Source organism: Stegostoma tigrinum, chromosome 10 (assembly GCF_030684315.1).
Source record: "Stegostoma tigrinum isolate sSteTig4 chromosome 10, sSteTig4.hap1, whole genome shotgun sequence".
Lineage (NCBI taxonomy): Eukaryota > Metazoa > Chordata > Chondrichthyes > Orectolobiformes > Stegostomatidae > Stegostoma > Stegostoma tigrinum.
The window spans coordinates 34,375,082-34,396,819 of record NC_081363.1 but is presented as its reverse complement, the minus strand read 5'-3'; the positions used below and the strand labels follow the sequence as shown (position 1 = coordinate 34,396,819).

Below are 21,738 nucleotides of genomic sequence, written 5' to 3'. Positions count from 1 at the left end.
ACTTCTTTCATCTTGTTCAATGTGGTTAAACCCTTCTGCACACATGTTAACCTGTTCTTTCCCAGTTACTGTTATACTTCATGTCATTTTCGCCTTCCTTTCCCCCCATTCACCTGGACAATGCAATGTTGTTCTATGGCAGCCTATAGACTATGCTTATCAGTGGTTTTCTCTTCTTATAATTTCTAATTTGCACCAAAATTGATTCAACCTTATTCTTCATACAACCTATATCATCTCTCATTTACAGCCCTGATGTCGTCCTTAAATATCAGAGCTACACCAACCCTCTTACCTTTCTGTCTGTCCCAGTGAGAACCCTATTTATCCTTTTCGCCAGAACACTGGTCCCAGATCAGTTCAGGTAGAAGCAGTCCCATCTATTCCAAAACTGAAACCACACAACTCCCTTCACCACTTTCTTAATTTCCTTACTCCTAAGACAATTTGCACATGGTTCGGATAGTTATCTGGAGATTATAACCCTTGAATACTTGTTCCTTAATTTGTTCCTCGTGCTTGATAGTCCACAAACAAGCACTCTTTGCCTTGCCTATGTTGTATGCCCCAAAGCAGATCACAACAACTGGATCCTCGCCCTCCCATTCCAATGTCCCATCAGCCGTGTCAGAGATGCCCTTCACCCTGGCACCGGAAGGCAACACATCATACCAAACTCTTGATCCTGCTTACAAAGGATGCTAATCAATCCCCCTAATTATAGAGCCCCCTACAACTACCAGTTGTCTTTTTGCTCCCCCTTCTTAAATGGCCTCCTGTAACAAGGTGCAGTAGTCAGCTGGCTCATCCTCCCACCAGCCTATTTCCTCATGAACACAGGGAGCAAGTACTTTCTACCAGTTGAACAAGGTCAAGAGCTGAGGCTCCTCCATTCCTGAATTCAGGATCCCTCTACCTGCCTCACTTGCAGTCACACGCTGCTGTCCCTGATAACTGACTGAATTTGGAGTGCTTAATCCACCGGGTTTGACTGCCTCCTGAAACACAGCGTTCAGGTACTTCTCCCCTTCCTGGTTGTGCTGCAGCATTTGAAGCTCAGATTTTAGCTCATCAACTCTGAGCCGAAGCTCTTGACATGCTGCAGATGTGACCACTGCCATTCACAATGGGAACTGCCAACTCCCACATCATACAGCTACAGTACATCATCTGTCCAGCCATCTCGACTTAGTTAATTACTTTAGTTATTTATATAGATATATTAAGGAGTTAATTAATTTATTCATACTTCCGTGCACTATTCTTTTTCAAATTTAGTGCAGGTTTCCTACCAGCTAATCGGGTCACAGCTTCCCTGTGACATCACTCCAGCTTTTTCTTCACAGTTACAATGATCCCTGAGCCCAGTGAGTTTTATACTCACTCTGTGCTGCTGCTCCACCCTCGGACTGCTCCCTGCAGAGAGGCCACGATCCCTGAGTTCGCCTGCCCCCACACCTCCTCCCTCACCCCCATCCCAGGCCCCAAGATGACTTTCCACGTCAAGCAGATGTTCACCTGCACATCTGCCAATGTGGTATACTCCATCCGTTGTACCCGGTGTGGCCTCCTCTACATCAGGGAAACCAAGCGAAGGCTTGGGGACTGCTTTGCAGAACACCTACGATTGGTTCACAATAAACAATTGCACCTCCCAGTTGCGAACCATTTCCACTCCCCCTCCCATTCTCTAGATGACATGTCCATCATGAGCCTCCTGCAGTGCCATAATGTTGCCACCCGCAGGTTGCAGGAACAGCAACCCCTATTCCGCTTGGGAACCCTGCAGACTTATGGTATCAATGTGGATTTCACCAGCTTCAAAATCTCCCCTTCCCCCACCGCATCCCAAAACCAGCCCAGCTCATCCCCTCTCCCCACTGCATCCCAAAACCAGCCCATCTTGTCCCCGCCTCCCTAACCTGTTCTTCCTCTCACCTATCCCCTCCTCCCTCCTCAAGCCGCACCTCCATTTCCTACCTACCAACCTCATCCCACCCCCTTGACCTACCCGTCCTCCCCGGACTGACCTATCCCCTCCCCACGTCCCCACCTATACTCTCCTCTCCACTTATCTTCTCCTCTATCCTTCATCGGTCTGCCTCCTCCTCCCTCCCTATTTATTTCAGAACCCTCTCCCCATCCCCCTTTTCTGATGCAGAGTCTAGGCCCGAAACGTCAGCTTTTGTGCTCCTGAGATGCTGCTTGGCCTGCTGTGTTCATCCAACCCCACACTTTGTTATCCTGAGCTCAGTTAGTTTTGTACTCACTCTGTGCTGTTGCTCCACCTTCTGACTGCTCCCTGCAGAGGGGCCACAATCCCTGAGCTCAGTTAGTTTTATACTCACTCTGTGCTGCTGTTCCATCTTCCGACTGCTCCTGCAGACTAGCTAGTAATTGCGTAATGAATCTATGTTGTACCATTTTCATTAATTTTTCATTCTGCCTGAAGTGGAATAACCAAGATTATAAATGCATACAAATTTATCAGCTATATTGACATCTTGTACAGACCGACCCATTAGATTGTCATTGACATTGATGTTGCACAACCACATGAACAAATAGAATTTCGACAGGCTTGATTTCCATCAAACCTAAATAAAATTATGTTCAAGTTACTCAAAAATTTAGTTTGCCTTAACAGTTATCCCCATCTTTCTGAAAGAAAGCAGATTTAACCCAGCGCCCAAAATCTTCTGGTCAGAATCAATGCTCAGTGCACTGAAGCTGTTCATGTGGATTTTTGCGCTACAATCCTTGCATCATTCTTTATCTTTTGATGCTGATTGAAGCATTGACGGGTCAATGCAACATCCATGGGTAGACCACTGAGTACAAGAAAAGACAATGTAAAGACACACCACTTTTCATACTTTAGCTGATGTATCTCAGTGTATTTTTAAAAATCCAAGTCTTTTGGTGGATTGGTGTGTGGGTGAAAGAGTGACTGAGATGGGTGGTCGGGTGAGGATTAGTTTGATCTGGTGGTAGTTGATGGTTGCGGTGCTCAGTTGGTTATGTTGTTTAATCACTGAATCAGACCAGGTTATCAACCAGGGTAACAGCTCTAGCCTGAGCTATCTATGACCCAGGCCTTTGACACTATTGGAAAACTTGCGAAATACAGTGGAAACCAACCCGTTGGAAGTTAAAACTTCCCAGGCAATTACCACACAAGCATGTGCACGAGGAATTCCACAGGGTTCTGACACAACTCCCAATTTGTACCCAATCTCCAGCTGCCCAGAAAAGATACTGGTGATTTTGACTGTGGTAAGTTTTCTGTGGCATTAACTGGGGATGGGAATACTGTTCATTTCTTAACCTTACTAGCGCTTCTTTTCTTAAATCTTCTGAATTTGACAACTTTAATTCGAAAGGAGTGCCTAATTGGTAGAATTCTAAAGCAATTTTGGAGGTGACAAATCCTAGCCATCTACCTCCTTATACAATTTGGCCAAAAACTCTGTACAATAATAATCCGACATTTTTTTGAACAGAATGATGTATTCAGAAGCATCTGTTTCTTTGTTAACTCTGATTGCAAGTCATTCTGTTTGGAATATTAATGCTGATTTTGCTACACCATGCTTCAAAATTAAATTGCTTCAGGCAGCTGCAAATGCTCAACACCTGGAAACTACATGGATGAAGGAAACAAAAACATTTCTCACCACATAAGTATGTACTGTATATATTCATGACTCATTTCATCCAACAAGGAAAACCTTTCAGTGTTAACCTTAGAAGAGAAGAATTACATTCTCTTGTTAATGAATTTGTAAGACAAAATTCCATGGGACCAAAATGACATCCATTATGACAGGCATCCTAGAATTGCCCTTTATTTCTGTAGTAACAATGTATTGCAGAATTTGAAGGTGACATTGTTAGACAAGTTGTCCTTAAGAAGCTTAAGCGCATTTCATGAATATTCCATTTCAGTACTCCCCTACCTGATTCAATTGATTCTTTACCCCATAAGGTCTCGTTAAGTTTACACAATGGTTGCCAATGTGGCCCAAGGTGCCTGAGGTATTGCTGCAGCTTGGGCAATTAAATATTCTCTTTTAGCATAGTAGACAGCTACCTTGAGGCAAATGCTCAGAAACAGAAAACACTATCACTCCAGAATAATTAGGTCAAATGTAGCAATGGATATTATGACCATTACTCCTCCCAGTCAGCTTCAAACATGCTTTCATCCTATGATGGTGTTATTTGATAAGCTGAGAGTTTTGCAGAGATAGCTGATGAGAATCAAAAACTTGCCTTGAAGCTTGGGATTATGCTATCACTTCTTCTAACAAGGATAATCTTTGAGGTGAAGTACAGTGTGTTCCACACCATTCCAGAATGTAGAATACAATTTCATCTATGCCACAGGAGAGCTGCAGTACCATCTTGACAAAGCCTTCATCTCAACTTGCAGTCAGGTGCAAAGCGATGGTGATTGTTGCTGATCTTGAAGAAAACTATGCTTCAGTGGATTTTGTGACCATTTTGGCATATGACGTTTATTTTTCTTGAGGGACAGTTGATTCCAGTGTTGTTTGATGGGTGTTCCCAATATTGAGCTTCAATGATATCAGCTAGCTAACTAAGTAGGAAATTATTTTAAAGAATTCTCATGAATAGCAAACCTGGAAATGAAAAACAGTAATATTCAAATTCTGGTTAAAAAAAACATATTGCAGAGAGCAAATTAAAGACGTGGGCATAAATGTTGGGTTAAATCACAAGCTGAAAGATTGCAAGGAAATTTTTAAGAAAGGCTTATTTAAAAAGTCAGATTTAAGAGTCCTAACAATTCATCAAAGATACAGCTGGTAAACTGTATCTGCCAGCAAGTGGAAAGGGAACGAACATGAAGGAAAAGGCAACTTGACTTTATCTGCACCGCTCAGTGATAACGGAAATTTGCTCAATCAGTGCTGTAATTTACTGCCTAGTTGAGTGAATCTACCATTGCTATTAAGCTGGGAGATCAACCCTGGTTCAGTGAGGAATGCAGGAGCAGCACCAGACATACCTGAAAATGATAACAAAGTGTGAAGCTGGATGAATAAAGCAGGCCAAGCAGCATCTCAGGAGCACAAAAGCTGACGTTTCGGGCCTAGATCCTTCATCAGAGGGGTCTCTGATGAAGGGTCAAGGCTCAAAACATCAGCTTTTGTGCTCCTGAAATGCTGCTTGGCCTGCTGTGTTCATCCAGCTTCACACTTTATTGACTATTCTGAAGTATTGTCCGACTAGAACTAATTCAATTCATTCCAATGCTCACAAAATGTCAGTGTTTGCTGACTCCATCTAACACATAGCTACATAGTTGGTAGAATGTCATTCTACACCAAAACCTCAGGGCTGAATGCAATATTTTGGGAAGGCAGTAAATCCACTTTTAGTCATTTCTGTTCATTGTAAATATTTAGGCAGCCTGTCCAGAACCTGTTTGAGAAAACAAGTTTGCATTCTTAAATATATTTCTTGTAACTGTGTTGATCAATTGAATCCACAATCTTTTTTGTTGCAGTGTTTTGTAAATTACCTTTCTGCTTATTCAACATTGAGCTGAAATTTCCTCCAAGTTATTGTATGGAAGATTGTAGCCCTTGTTTTTGATTCCTGCTTTCAAACTCTGTTCCCTAGCTACTAGCTCTGTCCTTTTCTCTGACAGAAATCTAAGATGAAGCTAGTCTGCTCAAAACCTTGGCATCATATCTGATCCTGAGATGAGCTTCCAAGCACATATTTCTGTCTTCACTCACAGTGCCAATTTTCACTTCTATAACATTAGTCAACATTGACCCTGTTTCAGTTGATCTGCCACAGGAATAGCCTCATTCATTCATTATCTTTAGCATCACCTCTTCTGAAGCACTCATGGCTGGTCTGTAACATTCCACTGACTATAAAACTAAAGTCATCCAAAACTTTACTACAGCGTGTTCCTTTCGCCAGTTGTGTCGTGCTTGCTGACCAAAATTGACCCCAGACAAACAATACCTTTGTTTTCATTTTCTGAATTTGTATTCAAATTTCTCTACAGAGTCATCACTTGTAATCATTCTAATCTCCTCAAGCACTATAAGCACCGGGGATACCCAACTCTTTTCATTCCAGTCCCTTCTGCATTTCCTGACATTATTGCTCCATCACTGGCGGCAGCTGTTTAGATCTCAAGTGTTGGTATCACTTCCCTACACCTGTCCATTCTCTACCTTGCCTGCCTCCTTCAAATACATTATAACATCTACCTGTTTGCCTAATTTGCTTGGTCATCTGACTTAATATTTCCTTATATCAGTTGGTTTTCTATGTGTTATAGTCCCACGGAAAGCATTTGGGACTAATCTTACTACATCTCGTTTTAAAAGTGCTAAACAAATATAAGTTGTTGTTATTGACTTTTTTTTATGTTCACATGATATTACGTTACATTCTTGTTAAAACTGATTTTTGACTTGGTTCCATTCCAAAATTTCTTATTTCGTTCTTTGTATGGAAAGTCAACAGTTTCCAGTTTTAAACATTCTTTTGTGAATTTTACCTTCCCTGGCTTCCTCCTACTTTGAAGATCTTGATGTGTTCTTCTATATCACTCATCTCAGTCTTTTCATTCCCTAAATTATACTGGAGCTCAAAACTTGCATTACATTTTTCTCTGACACATTACTAGCCCTCTTGGTTTTAAATTCTACATTCAAGCAATGTTTTGATTCATCAGCAATTCTTTTTCATGTTATTTTCAAGGTATTTTTCACAATGCTTGATAGAAACTTCTGATACTTGCAATTCATCAAGTTTTAATTGAAGATCTATCACAATGCAGTTTGCTTCAGCCCTCATTCAAGTGTCCTAGTTCCAGTGATCGACACTGAATTATTCTCAATAGCTCTTAGTTTTCATTAGCAAACTTATTTACTGTTGGCAAAGGTTGGATCTCCACATTGATCAATTTTTCCTTCAATAGCTCATTATTGACAATAGGCTTTTTGTATCTGGCCATGGCAATTTTGGAGAATTTGACAAGCTCAACATAATCAAGGAACTGCTTCATGCTATTCCCTATACTATCATTTTTAAAGACTAGAGCTGCTTCTGCTTTCTTCAGAAAAGTTGTACAACTGAGTCATTTTCAACAAATACCATCAATTTCGTCATAACATTCTGTTTATTTACTTTCACAGCAGTTCGATTGAATCATCTTTTTCTACAGGTTTGAAAATCCTACTTGGCCTTAAGGATTTTATAATCTTGTGAAGGCATGTGGAGTATATTTTTAGATCTTGCTACAGCCTATTGATGATCTCAGTTATGAAAGACTCGACAAACCAGATCTTTCAGATCAGGCTTGGTAGACCATAATATTTTAAGGAACTGAATGTGTGGAAGAGCATATGGTAAGAAATAACTGGCTGGTTTCAACAGTTAAGTTGACATACAGAACAATTTATTATACAATTTTGAACAAAACAAACATAAATAATAGTAACTAAGTAAATATACTGAATATTTTAGATAATAATTCTTAACCATATGTAATATGTATATAATTTATAAGCAATCAGTGTTAATAGTAGGTAAATACATGTTAACATATAAATGTGGTCAAATACTTTGCCAACTCTATTTCAGTTAGTCAATGTGGTCAAGATAGATCCCACACAGAGCCACTGAAACTAATTAAAATCTATTTCCTTTGCGAGGAATTCCAAGTCTGCGCTTTTAACGGTTTCTCTTAAAACTTCTCTTACTGAGACTGCCTCAATGGTCGCTCACATATTGATCGTTAGATCTCATCTCGTGGAACTGAATTCTCCAGCAGTTCTGAGATTGCTCACAAGCATCCAATTACCGGAAGGTTACCATCTATTATAAAGTAGCTCATTTCATCAAGTCGCCACTGAATTTCTATTAGCATCAGCCCTCTTCCAATGAATCAAGCAAATGTTACTTATGTGCTTCCTTCACCCCACTCTCAACTATGGTGAGCTATTAATGGCTTCAAAGACTTCTATTCAACCCTAACCTTTCTTGCATCATGGAATCGTCATTTCATGAGACTCCTCCTAATTGCCTGGGATGTACTAACAGCACTAGGAGGCATTATTTCAGCTTTGGGAAAGTACAACCAAGCCGTCTGCCAATGAACACAAGACAAATTGAAAATAGTTTTGAGAGAATGCCTTTCTCTACACCCCCTTAATTAAACAGGGAGACTGTAACCATACCAGTTAATGGGCTACCTCTACAAAAATCTTAAGCCTGTGACTGTTTCTCCTCGGGATAGTTTTCAATGTCCTCACTCCTGATTCCTGGCCCTGAAGATTAAGGTTACTCAATATTTATACCTAACATGATGCTCTCAAAATTAAATATAATATTAAATGCAGTGAATGTTCAGTTTCAAATCGAAAGGTTCAGCGTTTCTTGAAAATTTGCAAAATGGTTTCCTTCAGTGTTGCCTTTTTGCAGCAAAAAAGAACACCATGTGTTAATGAAAACCATCTTATTAATGGATGTGGGAGTCTCCCAGGCACAACGTCATGGGAGGAGATTGGGTTTTATCCACAGTTCCTATGGAACGATGAAATTACACTGTAGTATTCCAGTGGAACATTAGGTAATGTCAGCTAATTGAGTGCAAAGTTCGGCCTCGATGTTGTTCAGACTAGCTGCTTTTACGCTAGACTCAGGAACCCTGTATATTTCTGAATCTTTCCAACTTTTTTTAATCTTTTGATGCATCAAAATTGTTTAAAATATCTTTATGTTCTGTGTTCATCTAAGCTATCACAAAGAAACAGATTTTAAATAACTCAGCAACCTATCTTGTTAATTGATAGGCTCTTTCTTGTGTCTTCTCCTTTAAGTACAGTATATAATAACCATTTCTAATGATGCTTGCTCAGATCAGATGGACCAAAACAGCAGGAAGTGCCTCTGACAGGTTCCATGACAACAGTGTCTTCAATGAGACTCTGAGGATCACAAAAATCCAGCGTCACCAGGGAGGCCGTTACTACTGCAAGGCTGACAATGGCTTGAGTACCCCTGCAATCAAATCCATCAGAGTAGATGTATACTGTAAGTAATCCATGTCATATTGTTACTTCTCAGGCACTAGATAAAACACAGATACAAATTTGGAAATGATCAGGATAACTTTGCATATTTGTGACAATTCTGGCGAAGTAGCTTCAATCATGAGAGGAAATGAAGAGATACAAGAGGAAACCATAAGCCGATTGACAGTGTTGCTGACTAATCTACTGCTCTGTCTCATGCTGCTGGATGTGTTGTTGTACAGAGGCACTCCTGGGGCATGAAGAGAAGTGTAATATAGGGGATAGTACCCGATGTTGCTATGCAGTATACACCAGGGGTTTGAAATGAGGTCATTTTTCGTGAGAGGAATATTAGAACTAGGAGCTTGTTTGTATTTGGGCAGCTAGTTTGGATTTAGACTTTAAAAAGGGTTGAAAATACTTAGGGAGCAAAACAAAAAAAGACTGTAGAAGCTAAGAGTAAACACAGAATATTGGAAATGCTCAGAAATTCTGATTCTATCGTATATGGACTGCAACTGTTCAAGAAGATAGCTAACCACCACCTTCTTTAGGAGAACAAGGAACATACAATATATGCTGACCCAGCCTGCAATGCCCACGTCCAATCAGTGAATAAAAAAAAATTGACTCATTGGACATGGGCATTGCTGGCCCCGGGCCAGCACAAGTTCCACATCCCTTATTCTCCCTCAATGTGCGTTTAGTGGAAGAATTGGACATTTGTTTTTTTTTTACTTCTTAACAATTCGTTAATTGAAACTATGTAATTTGAAAACATTTTGAGTACAGTGGCCTGGCTGGAACACTGCCCAGATTGCTGCTTTGAACATATGTGCCCTGACCAAAATACAGCGAACTGATATCAGAGATAATGGGAACTGCAGATGCTGGAGATTCCAAGATAATAAAATGTGAGGCTGGATGAACACAGCAGGCCCAGCAGCATCTCAGGAGCACAAAAGCTGACATTTCGGGCCTAGACCCTTCATCAGAGCAGCTCTGATGAAGGGTCTAGGCCTGAAACGTCAGCTTTTGTGCTCCTGAGATGCTGCTTCGCCTGCTGTGTTCGTCCAGCCTCACATTTTATTATATACAGCAAACTGATACCTGTTCTACCAGTTTATCTGATGCAGTAGGAGTCGCTTTAAGAATAGCAACATTTTAAAGGAACATGCTTGTCTCTATAGTAGCTTGTTGAATGTTGGAGCCACATTGTGCTGTAAAATGTTACTGATTTTTAATTGCTTGAGGTTCAACATTCAACAATTTTTCAAAGAATGACAGTTCAAATGGTGAAGCAGATGGCTAACAAAATGCCTTGAAAAATTATGTTTTTATTTATGTGTTTAGTGGATATATAAGGCATTGCTTTGTCCTTTAACATAGTAGATTTGCTAATACATGTAAAATGAATTACATACTTCCTCTGTTGAAACAATCAATACAAGAATGCAGGAGAAGGTTATTTGCATTCTTTTTCATGTTCTTGATTTACCTTCTCTGTGTGAAAACAATTTTATGAACACTTTTCCTTATTTGTGATAAAATGATATGCCTTTTTCATGATTTCCCCAGAATATTATCCTTCATTCTTAAATTTTTAAATGATAAAATAAAGTTTTTCAGTTCGATGAAGATAGGTGGTGAACTGAAGGTAACCAAATGTTCTTTAATATGTTACTTTTAAAATGTTTACAATATTTTTCATCATAATAGGGAATGTTGACATTTCATTCCATATAGATTCATTTCTTTGGAGTAACTTTCCTTATTTGTTGAGGACAGGTCTTGCACCAAACCTGCCACAAGTTTATCTGGAGCAGTAGGCATGCTCTGGGTAGAACAGTGACTTTACAGTGAAGAGTTTGTTTCAATACAATGTTTTTTAATATTTATTTATTCCAGACCTGTAGTTCGATGAGAGTAATAATTAAGTTAGTTAGCCTGTAAATACTCAATTTCACCTTATTCAGTTCAAGGTATAATTTTTCATAGGTTTTTACAGCTAATATAAAAGTGCATGTTTATGTCTATTCAAAGATTTCCCATTGAGCACAGGGGCAATCATCAAGAACATTAGAAGTGCAGAATAACTGATAGCATTTTCTGAATTTCTGCATTATTCTGTTCATGTACAGACTCCCTGTTGTTCGTTTTAGTAGTGTCACAACCATATTACTGGCAGCTTTACTATTGTTCTGCTCGCAAAACTGGGCAAAACCAAACTCTTCACACTTTTCTACTCCAATGAAAATTGACCCAAAATCTGGAATCTCTTTTCAGAACTATACATTATTATCGCTATCATTGTTCTAGTGAATCAACCATGCTGTATGATGTTAGTGTTATTCCAAAAGTAGCCAAAGCTGCATTCACTCTATTCATAGCATGAGTAATGTTTTGTACAAATATATCAGGACTTCTGCACTGCAATATTTTAGTTATATATTAGCACAATATTATTCTTTTTGTTCATCCATGTCAGTATGTAATTTGTATAAGAGGATGCCAAATATCGAGGAGACATGTTTGAGAACGGCTGAATTAATCGTATTGAAATTTATAAAGGATCTTGTCATCCTACCTCTGAGCCAGAATGCCTAATTTCAGGTCCCACCTGCCCTACACCATTCAGCTTTTTTCATTGAATGCAAAATATAATCTTTTGATTTTCTACTTACACTTATCGCCATTGAATTATAGCCATTAGGCGTCCATGCTTTCCTCAAGATTTTGGCTGTTTGCTTAATTTTGTGCATTTAACAAATTTTGAGATTGTGCTCTTTTTATTCAAGTCCAAAGCATCCAACTATCCATGAATGCACCAAGCTGGACTCAGCCTTGACACCTGACTAACATTACTTTCCCATTCCATAATGTCAGCATTTAAAATGTAATATTTAACTTAACTTTGCTTCTGATTTGTAAATCTGATTTTAATCCGTGAGTTAATATTCTTCTCAAAATATAAGTCAGTAATTTTTTTAACAAGTCTCTTGCAGATCACTTCCATGTTTTGAATATCCATATATTTACATAATCCCTTTTAGCCACATAGTCATTCCTGTCATAAGCTTACAATAGATTTCTTTCAAATATGAGAACATAAATTGGAGTAAAAGCAGACCATATAACCTTTGTTTGTTCTGCAATTCACGATAATCATAGAAGGTTATTTACATCAACTCTACTCTCCCATTTGCTCTCCATCCCCTGAAAGATCAAACTTCTGTCAGTCTTAAATGAGTTAAATGATGGAATATCCACAGTTATTTAACTATTTCAAAGATTCACAACCCTCTGAGTGGAGATATTTCTGTTCAGTCCAAATGACAAGCCCCTGACCTAAGACCCTGCGTCCTTGCTCTGTATTGTCCAACAGGGGAAACAATCCTTGTGCCTGCTCTGCCAACTTCCTTCATAATCTTATATGGTTCAATTAGGCCATCTCTTATTTTTCTGAACTGTAAAGTGTTTAGATGCAGTATATTCAACCTATTAGAAGATAGTCCTCTCAATAAAGGAAACTTCACTCTACTGTCACCAAGGCAGCTATATTCTCCTTCAGAGAGATTAGGAACTGCAGATGCTGGAGAATCTGAGATATCAAAGTGTAGAGCTGGATGAACACAGCAGGCCAAGCAGCATCAGAGGAGCAGGAAAGTTGATAGGGTCCTGACCCAAAATGTCAGCTTTCCTGCTCCTCTAATTCTGCATGGCCAGTTGTGTTCCTCCAGCTCCACACTGTGTTATCACTCACTCCAGCATCTGCAGTTCTTACTATCTCTATATTGAAGACGACCAATCTTGCTTCTCTTGTTCATCTGTGTCCCTAAAATTCATCAGCATTATGCGATTAATGAATAGTGTCAGTAAAATATTTGGCAGGATTATATGTTTCTTGTTGAAAAAAGAACTTGATCAGGTTGACTAGATTGTACTCTCGACAATGATGAAAGATGTTGGAGTGGAAAAATAAAAGTTATTTTCCCCGTCTCAAGTTGTTAACTTTTATTTGTACATTAGAATTTCCTCACCCGGCACTAGGGGCACTTCTGTAACTTTTCTTGCCTCATTATGAAGGAGAATGAACCAAAACCTTCCAAAGTCTCTGAATCTCATTCAGAAATATGGACTTTTTTTTGGAGGGTTTTAAGCAGCAGATAATTCCCCATTGGAAATGTAATCTTCTTGTCAATTACCATGTAATCATTGCATCAGGATCTCTGAGTGATCCAGACATGCATCTTTCAGGTAATGCCCAATCTCTGATTATTCAGAGATGCAAATTCCAGCCAATTTATTCATGCTACATAAGGCTTGGGAACAACAGTAGGTCATTTAGCCTCTTCAATCTAATCCACATTCAATTAGATCCTGACTGATCTGTACTTCAAATTGATTTCCTGCCTTTGTTGTATATTTCTGAATACCCTTACCTAATATAAATCTATCAATGTCAGGCTTAAACATTTCAATTAACTTGATGTCTACAGGTTTCTGGGGAAAAAAAAGAGTTTCAGATTTCTACAATGTGCGAAAATGCACTTCTGGATTTCATTCCTAAACGGCTTGGTTCTAATTTTAGATTTATGCCTCCTTTTAGGTTCTCTCACCAAAGGAAGTAATTTCTTTTCATCTAACCTTTTGAATAATTTTAATGATCTCAACTATATCACTCTCAGATTCATATTAAAATTTATGCAAACTATCCTCATAATTTGAAACAAAAACAGACGTTGCTGAAAAAGCTCAGCAGATCTGGCAGCATCTGTGAAGAGAAATCAGAGTTAATGTTCGGGGTCCAGTCTTCAGGTCATATACTCACAATTTAACTTCTTATGCATGGATTGCACTCTGGTAAATCAGTGCCATACATCCTTCAGGACTAGCATATATTCCTGAGGTTCTAACTGTACAACTAATTGAAATTGTTTCGAGGGGGACTGACCAAGGCTCTGTGCAACTGAACATAACCTCCTCATTTTTGAATTGACCACTTCTGATTGATTATTTAGCACCACACTTCATAAGATAGGTTTATTGATTTTTGAGGGAGTTCAGCATTGATTGTTATAATAACAGGACTTAAAGGAGAAGATGCAAGGAGAAATTAAACAAAGTAGGGTTGTACTCATTGGAATTTGATTAAAACGCCCTGTTAACCTTCAAAGTCATCAAGATATTGAAAGGAATAAATAGGGTAGTTTGGGAGAAACTTTTCCAGTAGCTTGAGGGTGTATGGTGCAAAGGTTATAACTAATTGAATTGAATTGAATTAGCTTTCTTGTCACATGTACTCAAATAAGCACAGTGAAAAATTTATAAGTCGCCACTCACTGAACTACCATTGCTACAAAAGTGCCTAGGTACAATCCTGAGTTACAGAATAGAGAAATGAAAGGAAAAAAATGTTACTTTACAGCTATATACAGTACAACAATAGGTCAGAAACAGAAAGCAAAGTTACAAAGGCAAAGATCACAGTCTCTGTCCGAAGGTTCTCTACAGCAGACCAGCACAGGGGCCCTCCATGTGGTCTGACTGCTGGCTGCCACCACGCTCTGCACCGGGCTATCACCACTTGGGCGTGGGTGGCTGGCATCCCCATTTCAGGCCATTGGTTGCCTGCGTCCATACTTTTCTCAAGTGATATTCGTAAACTCTTTTTCATGGTCGATGTTTAGAATTCTCTTTTGCAGTTTGCAATCAATGTTAAATCTGTTTTTAACTTTAAAACTGAGATTGCTTTTTTTTGTAAGCAAAGGTGTAAAAGGGTATAGGGTGAAGATGGGTGTATGGAGTTACCTCTTGGCTCACGTGTGGTGGAATAGACTCTAGGACTAAATATCCTATTCCTATTTCTATATTTCTGTGTATAGCTTTGCACCTTGTTACATCGAGTTGGAACTGCTGCAGTTTTTCTCACTCACTTGATTTGTCTATGAGACTTTTGAAACTTTCTCCTCCCCTTGATTCAACTTGTTTCATCTCCAGGCATGTTTATAAACCTTGATGCTTGCAATTGACAATATACTGCTGAATCCTACACTCCTCCTGAACTAGACTGGGGCAGTCCAGAATCATTCCTGTTACCAACTCATCAATTACATTTATTGGCATGCATTTGTCAGTGATTATTACTCTTTCAGCTTGTGTTGAGTTTGGAGCTAAAATGTCCTAGGGCTAGATTTTTAAAATTCGTTCATAGTCAATTCACAGAAAATTTATATTCTAGTCTATTGTGAAAAGTATAAAGAGAAGTCTTTTGGTTTCTTTTATGCTTGAATGCTGACCTTGGTCGCTCCCAGACTCTGTTATTTTAAACTATATATGTTTGCAAATTCAGTTCTAGTGTATAATATTTGATCATCTGTATGATATACTGAATTGATGAACGGAAGACTCCTTTCTCCGACACAGCACTGAACTGTTTTGTTGACCTCTGGGTTCCGACTTCAATGTTTTTCATAAGCCAGTGCCAAGATTGCTGAGCATCCTAAGAACTGAGTTATTGTCACATACTGTGGATGAGTAAAACTTTACACAAAGGAGCCTAATATTAAACAGAAGTGAATGTTAGTCAGTGCTTGCATAGCTCAGCAGGTACAGTGTTTAAATAAGCACAAAGCCTATGAGAAAAGATTGAAATGTTTGTAGCTTTGAGGGTATTATTTGTAGTCGTGGTGGAGTTGTAGACTGCAGTGGGGATGTAATATTGTTGCAGAAGTGACTGAAAAAGGTTTACTTCCAGGAAAGCAGTAATCCAGGAAACATCTTCCAGTGCTGCTTGATCACTACTATCTCGAGTGGATACTTTTCTCATAGTTAAAAATTTGTTGTGGCAGGTTTATTAACTTACCTAATACTGGTTAACATTATTTCTTTACTCTAAGGTAGCCGAGTTCACTGTATATCCTTGCCTACTGAGAATCACATGTCTATACAGCCATCCTATTCTAACAACTTCACAGGACTGCCCATGATAAGACCATCTCTCTCTCTCTCTCTCTCTCACACACACACACACACACACACACACACACACACACACACACACACACACACACACACACACACAGAGTCTCAGCTGTGGACTTCAGTTCCGTTTAAAAAAAATCAAGTTGTGGGATTTTCTAACAAGCTTTAATGTCCCAGCACTTTACCATACTGGCTTACAAAACAATCTAAATAAACAAAAGCCCACTATTATTTCACAAAACCTATTCACTGCAAAGCCAGGCTTCAAAAACTGTTTGTAAAAGAAATTACCATTGGTTATAGAAATGATTATAAGCGAATTATTAACTCCAGGCACATAGAAAACCCACCGGTTACAAATTCAGAAAAAACAGAAACCCAAACTGACAACAAAGAACATTAGAAATTATATGTACACATACCACAGTTTACATCATATTAGATTAAAAGAAGCTCAGAATATTTTGTTTACTTGTTGTAAAGTATATTTATTTAATGTTTATTGGATTAACAATTACTGGATGTGAGAATGATTTTGAAACAATTAAATGAAGCAGTAAAAAGGCATTAATTTCAATCTATTCCAAATAAACCTCTTAATTAGAAATTATTTGATTACTGATAGAATATTTTCCCTCGGCCTGCCATCTAGCTCCTCTTATCTATGGGCAATAGCTGAATGTCCAATTGGCTTTTTGTTAAAAAAAAACTAACCCGTCTCCCTGAGGAGGACCATTCAATTTGTATGAATGCTCCTGGAACTTTGTATGAGGCTAATCTGTGAAGAGCACAATGCAGTTTGTTCTAGCAACTCCTGACATTGAGTGAATGTGGAATATCATTGAATATTTTCATTAACTGAAGTGAAGAGAAATTGAGATAGTTATTCCATCATTTTGTAGCTGATTCTAGAATCAAATGTAACAAGATCTTGAAAGAAATAATCTGAGATCAGCTTGCTCTTCAGTTGAATTTTATACAATTTTGATCCTTTTGACAGTACTTGTGTTAACTGGGCGCATGAATTATAATGTGATGTGGAGTCATGTTGTGCAGAAATGAGTCTGACTGTTTAGTTGTAAGAATAAAAGAGTACATGTCTATTAAATAAAGTTGCACAGTGGTCTGCTGATGAATCTGCCAACTCTTACCAGTATCAGTGTAATCTTCTACTTCTCCTTTAGTATTATTTTTTGATCTCTTGTAGATAAGATAAAAATAGTTCTATGATTATATTCAATACCTCAAAATGCAACAAAAGCAATGACTTATTTATATGGCACTTTTATCTCAATAAAATGCCTTGAGGCACTTGACAAGAATGTTATCAGACCAAATTTGTCATTGCAGCATGTAAGATGGTTTTAAGGCAGATGACCATTTTATGGATGATCTTAAAGGAGGAGAGCATGGGAAAGAAAACTTTATGCCATTTCCTGAGTGGTGCTGCTTTTTAATTGAGCTTCTAGCCTCTGATATGTCAGCAATCCTCAATAGAAATGACTTTTGACTTGGTTGGGGGGGAGCGGAGTGGTGTGTGCTTGTCGTTAAGAGAGAGCTGTCAACAGTTTCTGGATTTAAAAGGCCCGTGAGGATGAGGTGATGTGGATACATATTGAAAATATCAAAATCAGATTCATCACTGGTTATAGTTTCCCCTGGAACACATTGTGATTTTCAAAGGCAGGATGGGATTGTTGACCTAATTGTAAAACCTTTTAACAGCCTGGGGAACTGCCCTCTTCACTGTTTCATGAAGGACTATGGGAAACTGGAGGCTCTGTGATGCATTAGGGCGTGGCTGTTGGGAAGAGACCAGGGATCGATGAGTGCAGTTATGTGAAACAGGAGAGATGTATTCAGATGCTGAACCAGTGGCACAGATTTTCCATCACTGGTACTGAGAGGTTGCATATGTGAGGAGTGAGTAGTTGGCCTTTTCAGAAGGATTTAGCCTGGCATCACCTGGGCATCAGTTGATGTGGAAATCCAGAGTAAACCAATTGATGACAGCATTGAAAAAGTAACAGGGAACTCTGATATTGGACAAAGCAATGAGGGCAAGCTTCATACATCGTCCTGGTCTGGAAGGTCAGAGAAGCAGAGTGGAGGCCATAAAGGGAAGAAAGGATTGCCCAAGACATCAAGGGCAGCACGGTGGCTCAGTGGTTAGCACTGCTGCCTCACAGCACCAGGGACCCCGGCTTGATTCCACCCTCGGGCAACAGCCTGTGTGGCGTTTGTACATTCTTGCTGTGTCTGCGTGGGTGACTGCTGGGCTGCCCTGTTTTGACCCAAGGTCTAACAATGTGCACGTTAGGTGGATTGGCCACGCTTAAATTACCCATAGTATTCAGGGATGTGTAGGTTAGGTGCGTTAGCCATGAGAAATATAGCGTAGGGAGATGGATCTGGGTGAGATATTTTTTGGCAAGTCAGTGTGGACTTGTTGGACTGAATGACCTGTTTCCACACTGTAAGAATTCTATGGAAATTCTGTTCTGGGTGTATCGCCTAAATGTCAGCTAACTGCAAATTACAGGCCACCAGTGCTGCAGGAGACTATGGCAATCCAGGCAGATGGCTTTGGACATTTGTGCTTTGGTTCAATCAAAGTGACCATGATGCTGAATCTTGATATGTTTGGCAGATTCCAAATAGCAGCTTCAGACAATATGGCAGCTCTCAGCCATCAAGCTCCAGAGAGTTGGAGACTGTATCCATTTTGAGACAGACAGGACAATGCAGGCACAATAAGCTGTCGGCTTTGCTGCCTCTGAGGGAGGGCCTCAGGTCCAGGAGTCGACAGTTGCATTCACGTAGCCATCAATGCACTGACTGACCAAACAGCCAGATTCCTTACCAGAAAATAATTACTGTGCAATGAATGCCTACATGCAGGCTTTCTCTTGAATTTCAATTGCCTCTCATTGTAGAGCGATATTTAAACTCTTCTAAGGAAAAACAGCAGCAAGACATACAAATTAGTCATTCAGGTTCCCAACTGTGAGTTATCCTGTTGTTCAGTCAGGGTCTAAGATCAAAGATCCTGCCCTGGTTTCCACATGCCATCTCAGCATGTAGATAAGAAATAGAGAGCATCTAAGACAGGTCCGCAGGCAATACTAGCGGTAACTGAAGAAACAACATACAACACTTTTTGCACCATATGAAAAAAAATGCAGTGAATTTTGCATTAGATGCCAAGGAAGGAATGTATAAGAAAAGAGGGAAAAAAATCAAACTTTTGGTCACCCTCTACTGAATTTGATATGGGACACAACAGTGGAAGTCTTTTGCGTGCCAGCTGAACTTGATGCCAGGATTTGGAGTGAATGAGACATGCTGTTGGGAAGAGTTCACTATTGGAATCTCAATTCTACTTCCATGAGCTTTCCCCCTTTCTTCATTCTGATGAATGTTCTCTGTTTGTGTGATAGTCAGGGATATGTCGTTAACTGAGAACTGATCAGGTAAGAAAAGGAAGAAAATGGGGAAAATGAGAACAAAAGTGAGAAATTTCAATAATTGGCTTACAGACCTATGTTTGACGTCTAGCCTTACATAAGCAACACTGCTGTACTTCCACCTAAAATCAGAAAAAGATCCAGTGAAACTGCATGAAGGCAAACATTGGTTGGCACGGACCCACCCACCAGCTGACATATGTTGCTAGAATGGCAGGGGTGTTTTTTAATTAATTCATGGGATTTGACAATCATTATGCTAGAATTTGTTGCTTAACCTCGAATTGCTCTTCATAAGGTTTATTTTAAATTCATTCATAGGATGTGGGCATTGATGGCTAGGCCAGTATTTATTGCCCACCTCTACAGACCTTTGAGAAGGTGGTTTTGAACTAGCTCCTTAAACCATACTAGTTCTTGTGGTATGGGTGCGCCCTCAGTGCTGTAAGGGACCATGGGTTTTTTTCAGGATTTCCAACAGTGAGGAATGACAGTATAATTCGAAATTAAGTTGGTGTGCGAATAGGAGGAGAACTTATAAGTGGTGATGGAGTCATATTGCACAGAAGAGGCCCTTTATCCCATTAAGCCTAAGCTTATACTGATCTCATTTTCCAGCTCTTGGCCTTATTCTTGAAAAGCATGATATTTCAAGTGCACATCCAAGTATGTTTTAAAGGTTGTAAGGTTTCCTACCTTCCGTACTCACTTAGGCAGTGCAATCAAGGTTCCCACCACCCTCTAAGTGAAATTTTATTTTCCTCAAAACTCCTCTAAGCCTCCTGCCTTTCACTGAAAGATCATTACTGCTTTTCCTCACCTCAACAGAATCATCCTTCAGTCACATCTTTAAGCATCCAACTGCCAACTCCTGAGCTTTCCTGTTCTGCCTACTCATAAAATGCCTGTTTTAAATGACCCTTCAACTAAGGGGAAACAGCTGATTCCTCTCCACCTTGTTCATACCCCTCATAATCTTACACACCTCAATCATGACCTCTCTCAGCCTTCTCTGCTCTAAAGAGAACATGCTGAGCTTATTCAGCGTCTCTTAAAAGCTACCGTGTTCAATCATGGGCAGCATTCTGGTGAATTCCTTCTGCACCAACTCCAGCACAATCACATCTTCCTTCTAAGGGTGGTGCAGTGCCTCTGGATCTGGGTTTGATTCCAGATGTAGATGACTATCTGTATGGAGTTTGCACATTCTCCATGTGTCAGTGTGGGTTTCCTCCGTGTGCTCTGGTTCACTCCAACAGCCCAAAAGTGTGCAGATTATGTGGATTGGCTGTGGGAAATGCAGGGTTAGGGTAGGGTGGTGGGTCTGGGTGGGATGCTCATTAGGGACCCTGTGTGGGCTTCAGGGGCTGAATGGCCTGCTTCAACACTGTAGGGATTCTATGATTCTAGTGTGGTGACAAGAGCTGCACATAGTACTCCAGCTAACAAAGTGTGAGGCTGGATGAACACAGCAGGCCAAGCAGCATCTCAGGAGCACAAAAGCTGACGTTTCAGGCCTAGATCCTTCATCAGAGAGGGGGATGGGGGGAGGGAACTGGAATAAATAGGGAGAGGAGGTAGGCGGACCGAAGATGGAGAGAAAACAAGATAGGTAGAGAGGAGAGTACAGGTGAGGAGGTAGGGAGGGGATAGGTCAGTCCAGGGAAGATGGACAGGTCAAGGAAGCAGGATGAGGTTGTAGGTAGGAAATGGAGGTGCGGCTTGAGGTGGGAGGAAGGGATAGGTGAGAGGAAGAACAGGTTAGGGAGGCAGAGAGAGGCTGGGCTGGTTTTGGGATGCAGTGGGGGGAGGGGAAGAATTGGGTTGGTTTTGGGATGCAGTGGGGGAAAGGGAGATTTTGAAGCTTGTGAAGTCCACATTGATACCATTGGGCTGCAGAGTTCCCAAGCGGAATATGAGTTGCTGTTCATGCAACCTTCAGGTGGCATCATTGAGGCACTGCAGGAGGCCCATGATGGACATGTCGTCTGAGGAATGGGAGGGGGAGTTGAAATGGTTCGTGACTGGGAAGTGCAGTTGTTTGTTGCGAACTGAGCGGAGGTGTTCTGCAAAACGGTCCCCAAGCCTCCGCTTGGTTTCCCCAATGTAGAGGAAGCCACACCGGGTACAATGGATACAGTATACCACTTTGGCAGATGTGCAAGTGAGCATCTGCTTGATATGGAAGGTCATCTTGGGGCCTGGGATAGGGT

The 21,738-nt window shown here is 40.0% G+C and overlaps 1 protein-coding gene across 2 annotated transcripts in view; it reads left to right on the top strand.

The window, feature by feature from the left end:
- mdga2a (MAM domain containing glycosylphosphatidylinositol anchor 2a) overlaps nt 1-21,738 on the top strand; it is an 871,663-nt gene that overhangs the window by 257,221 nt on the left and 592,704 nt on the right. For both annotated transcript variants that reach the window (XM_048538415.2, XM_048538414.2), the window contains exon 3: nt 8,919-9,093. In XM_048538415.2, the coding sequence (XP_048394372.1) occupies nt 8,919-9,093 (175 nt within the window). The remainder of the gene's footprint in view (nt 1-8,918; nt 9,094-21,738) is intronic.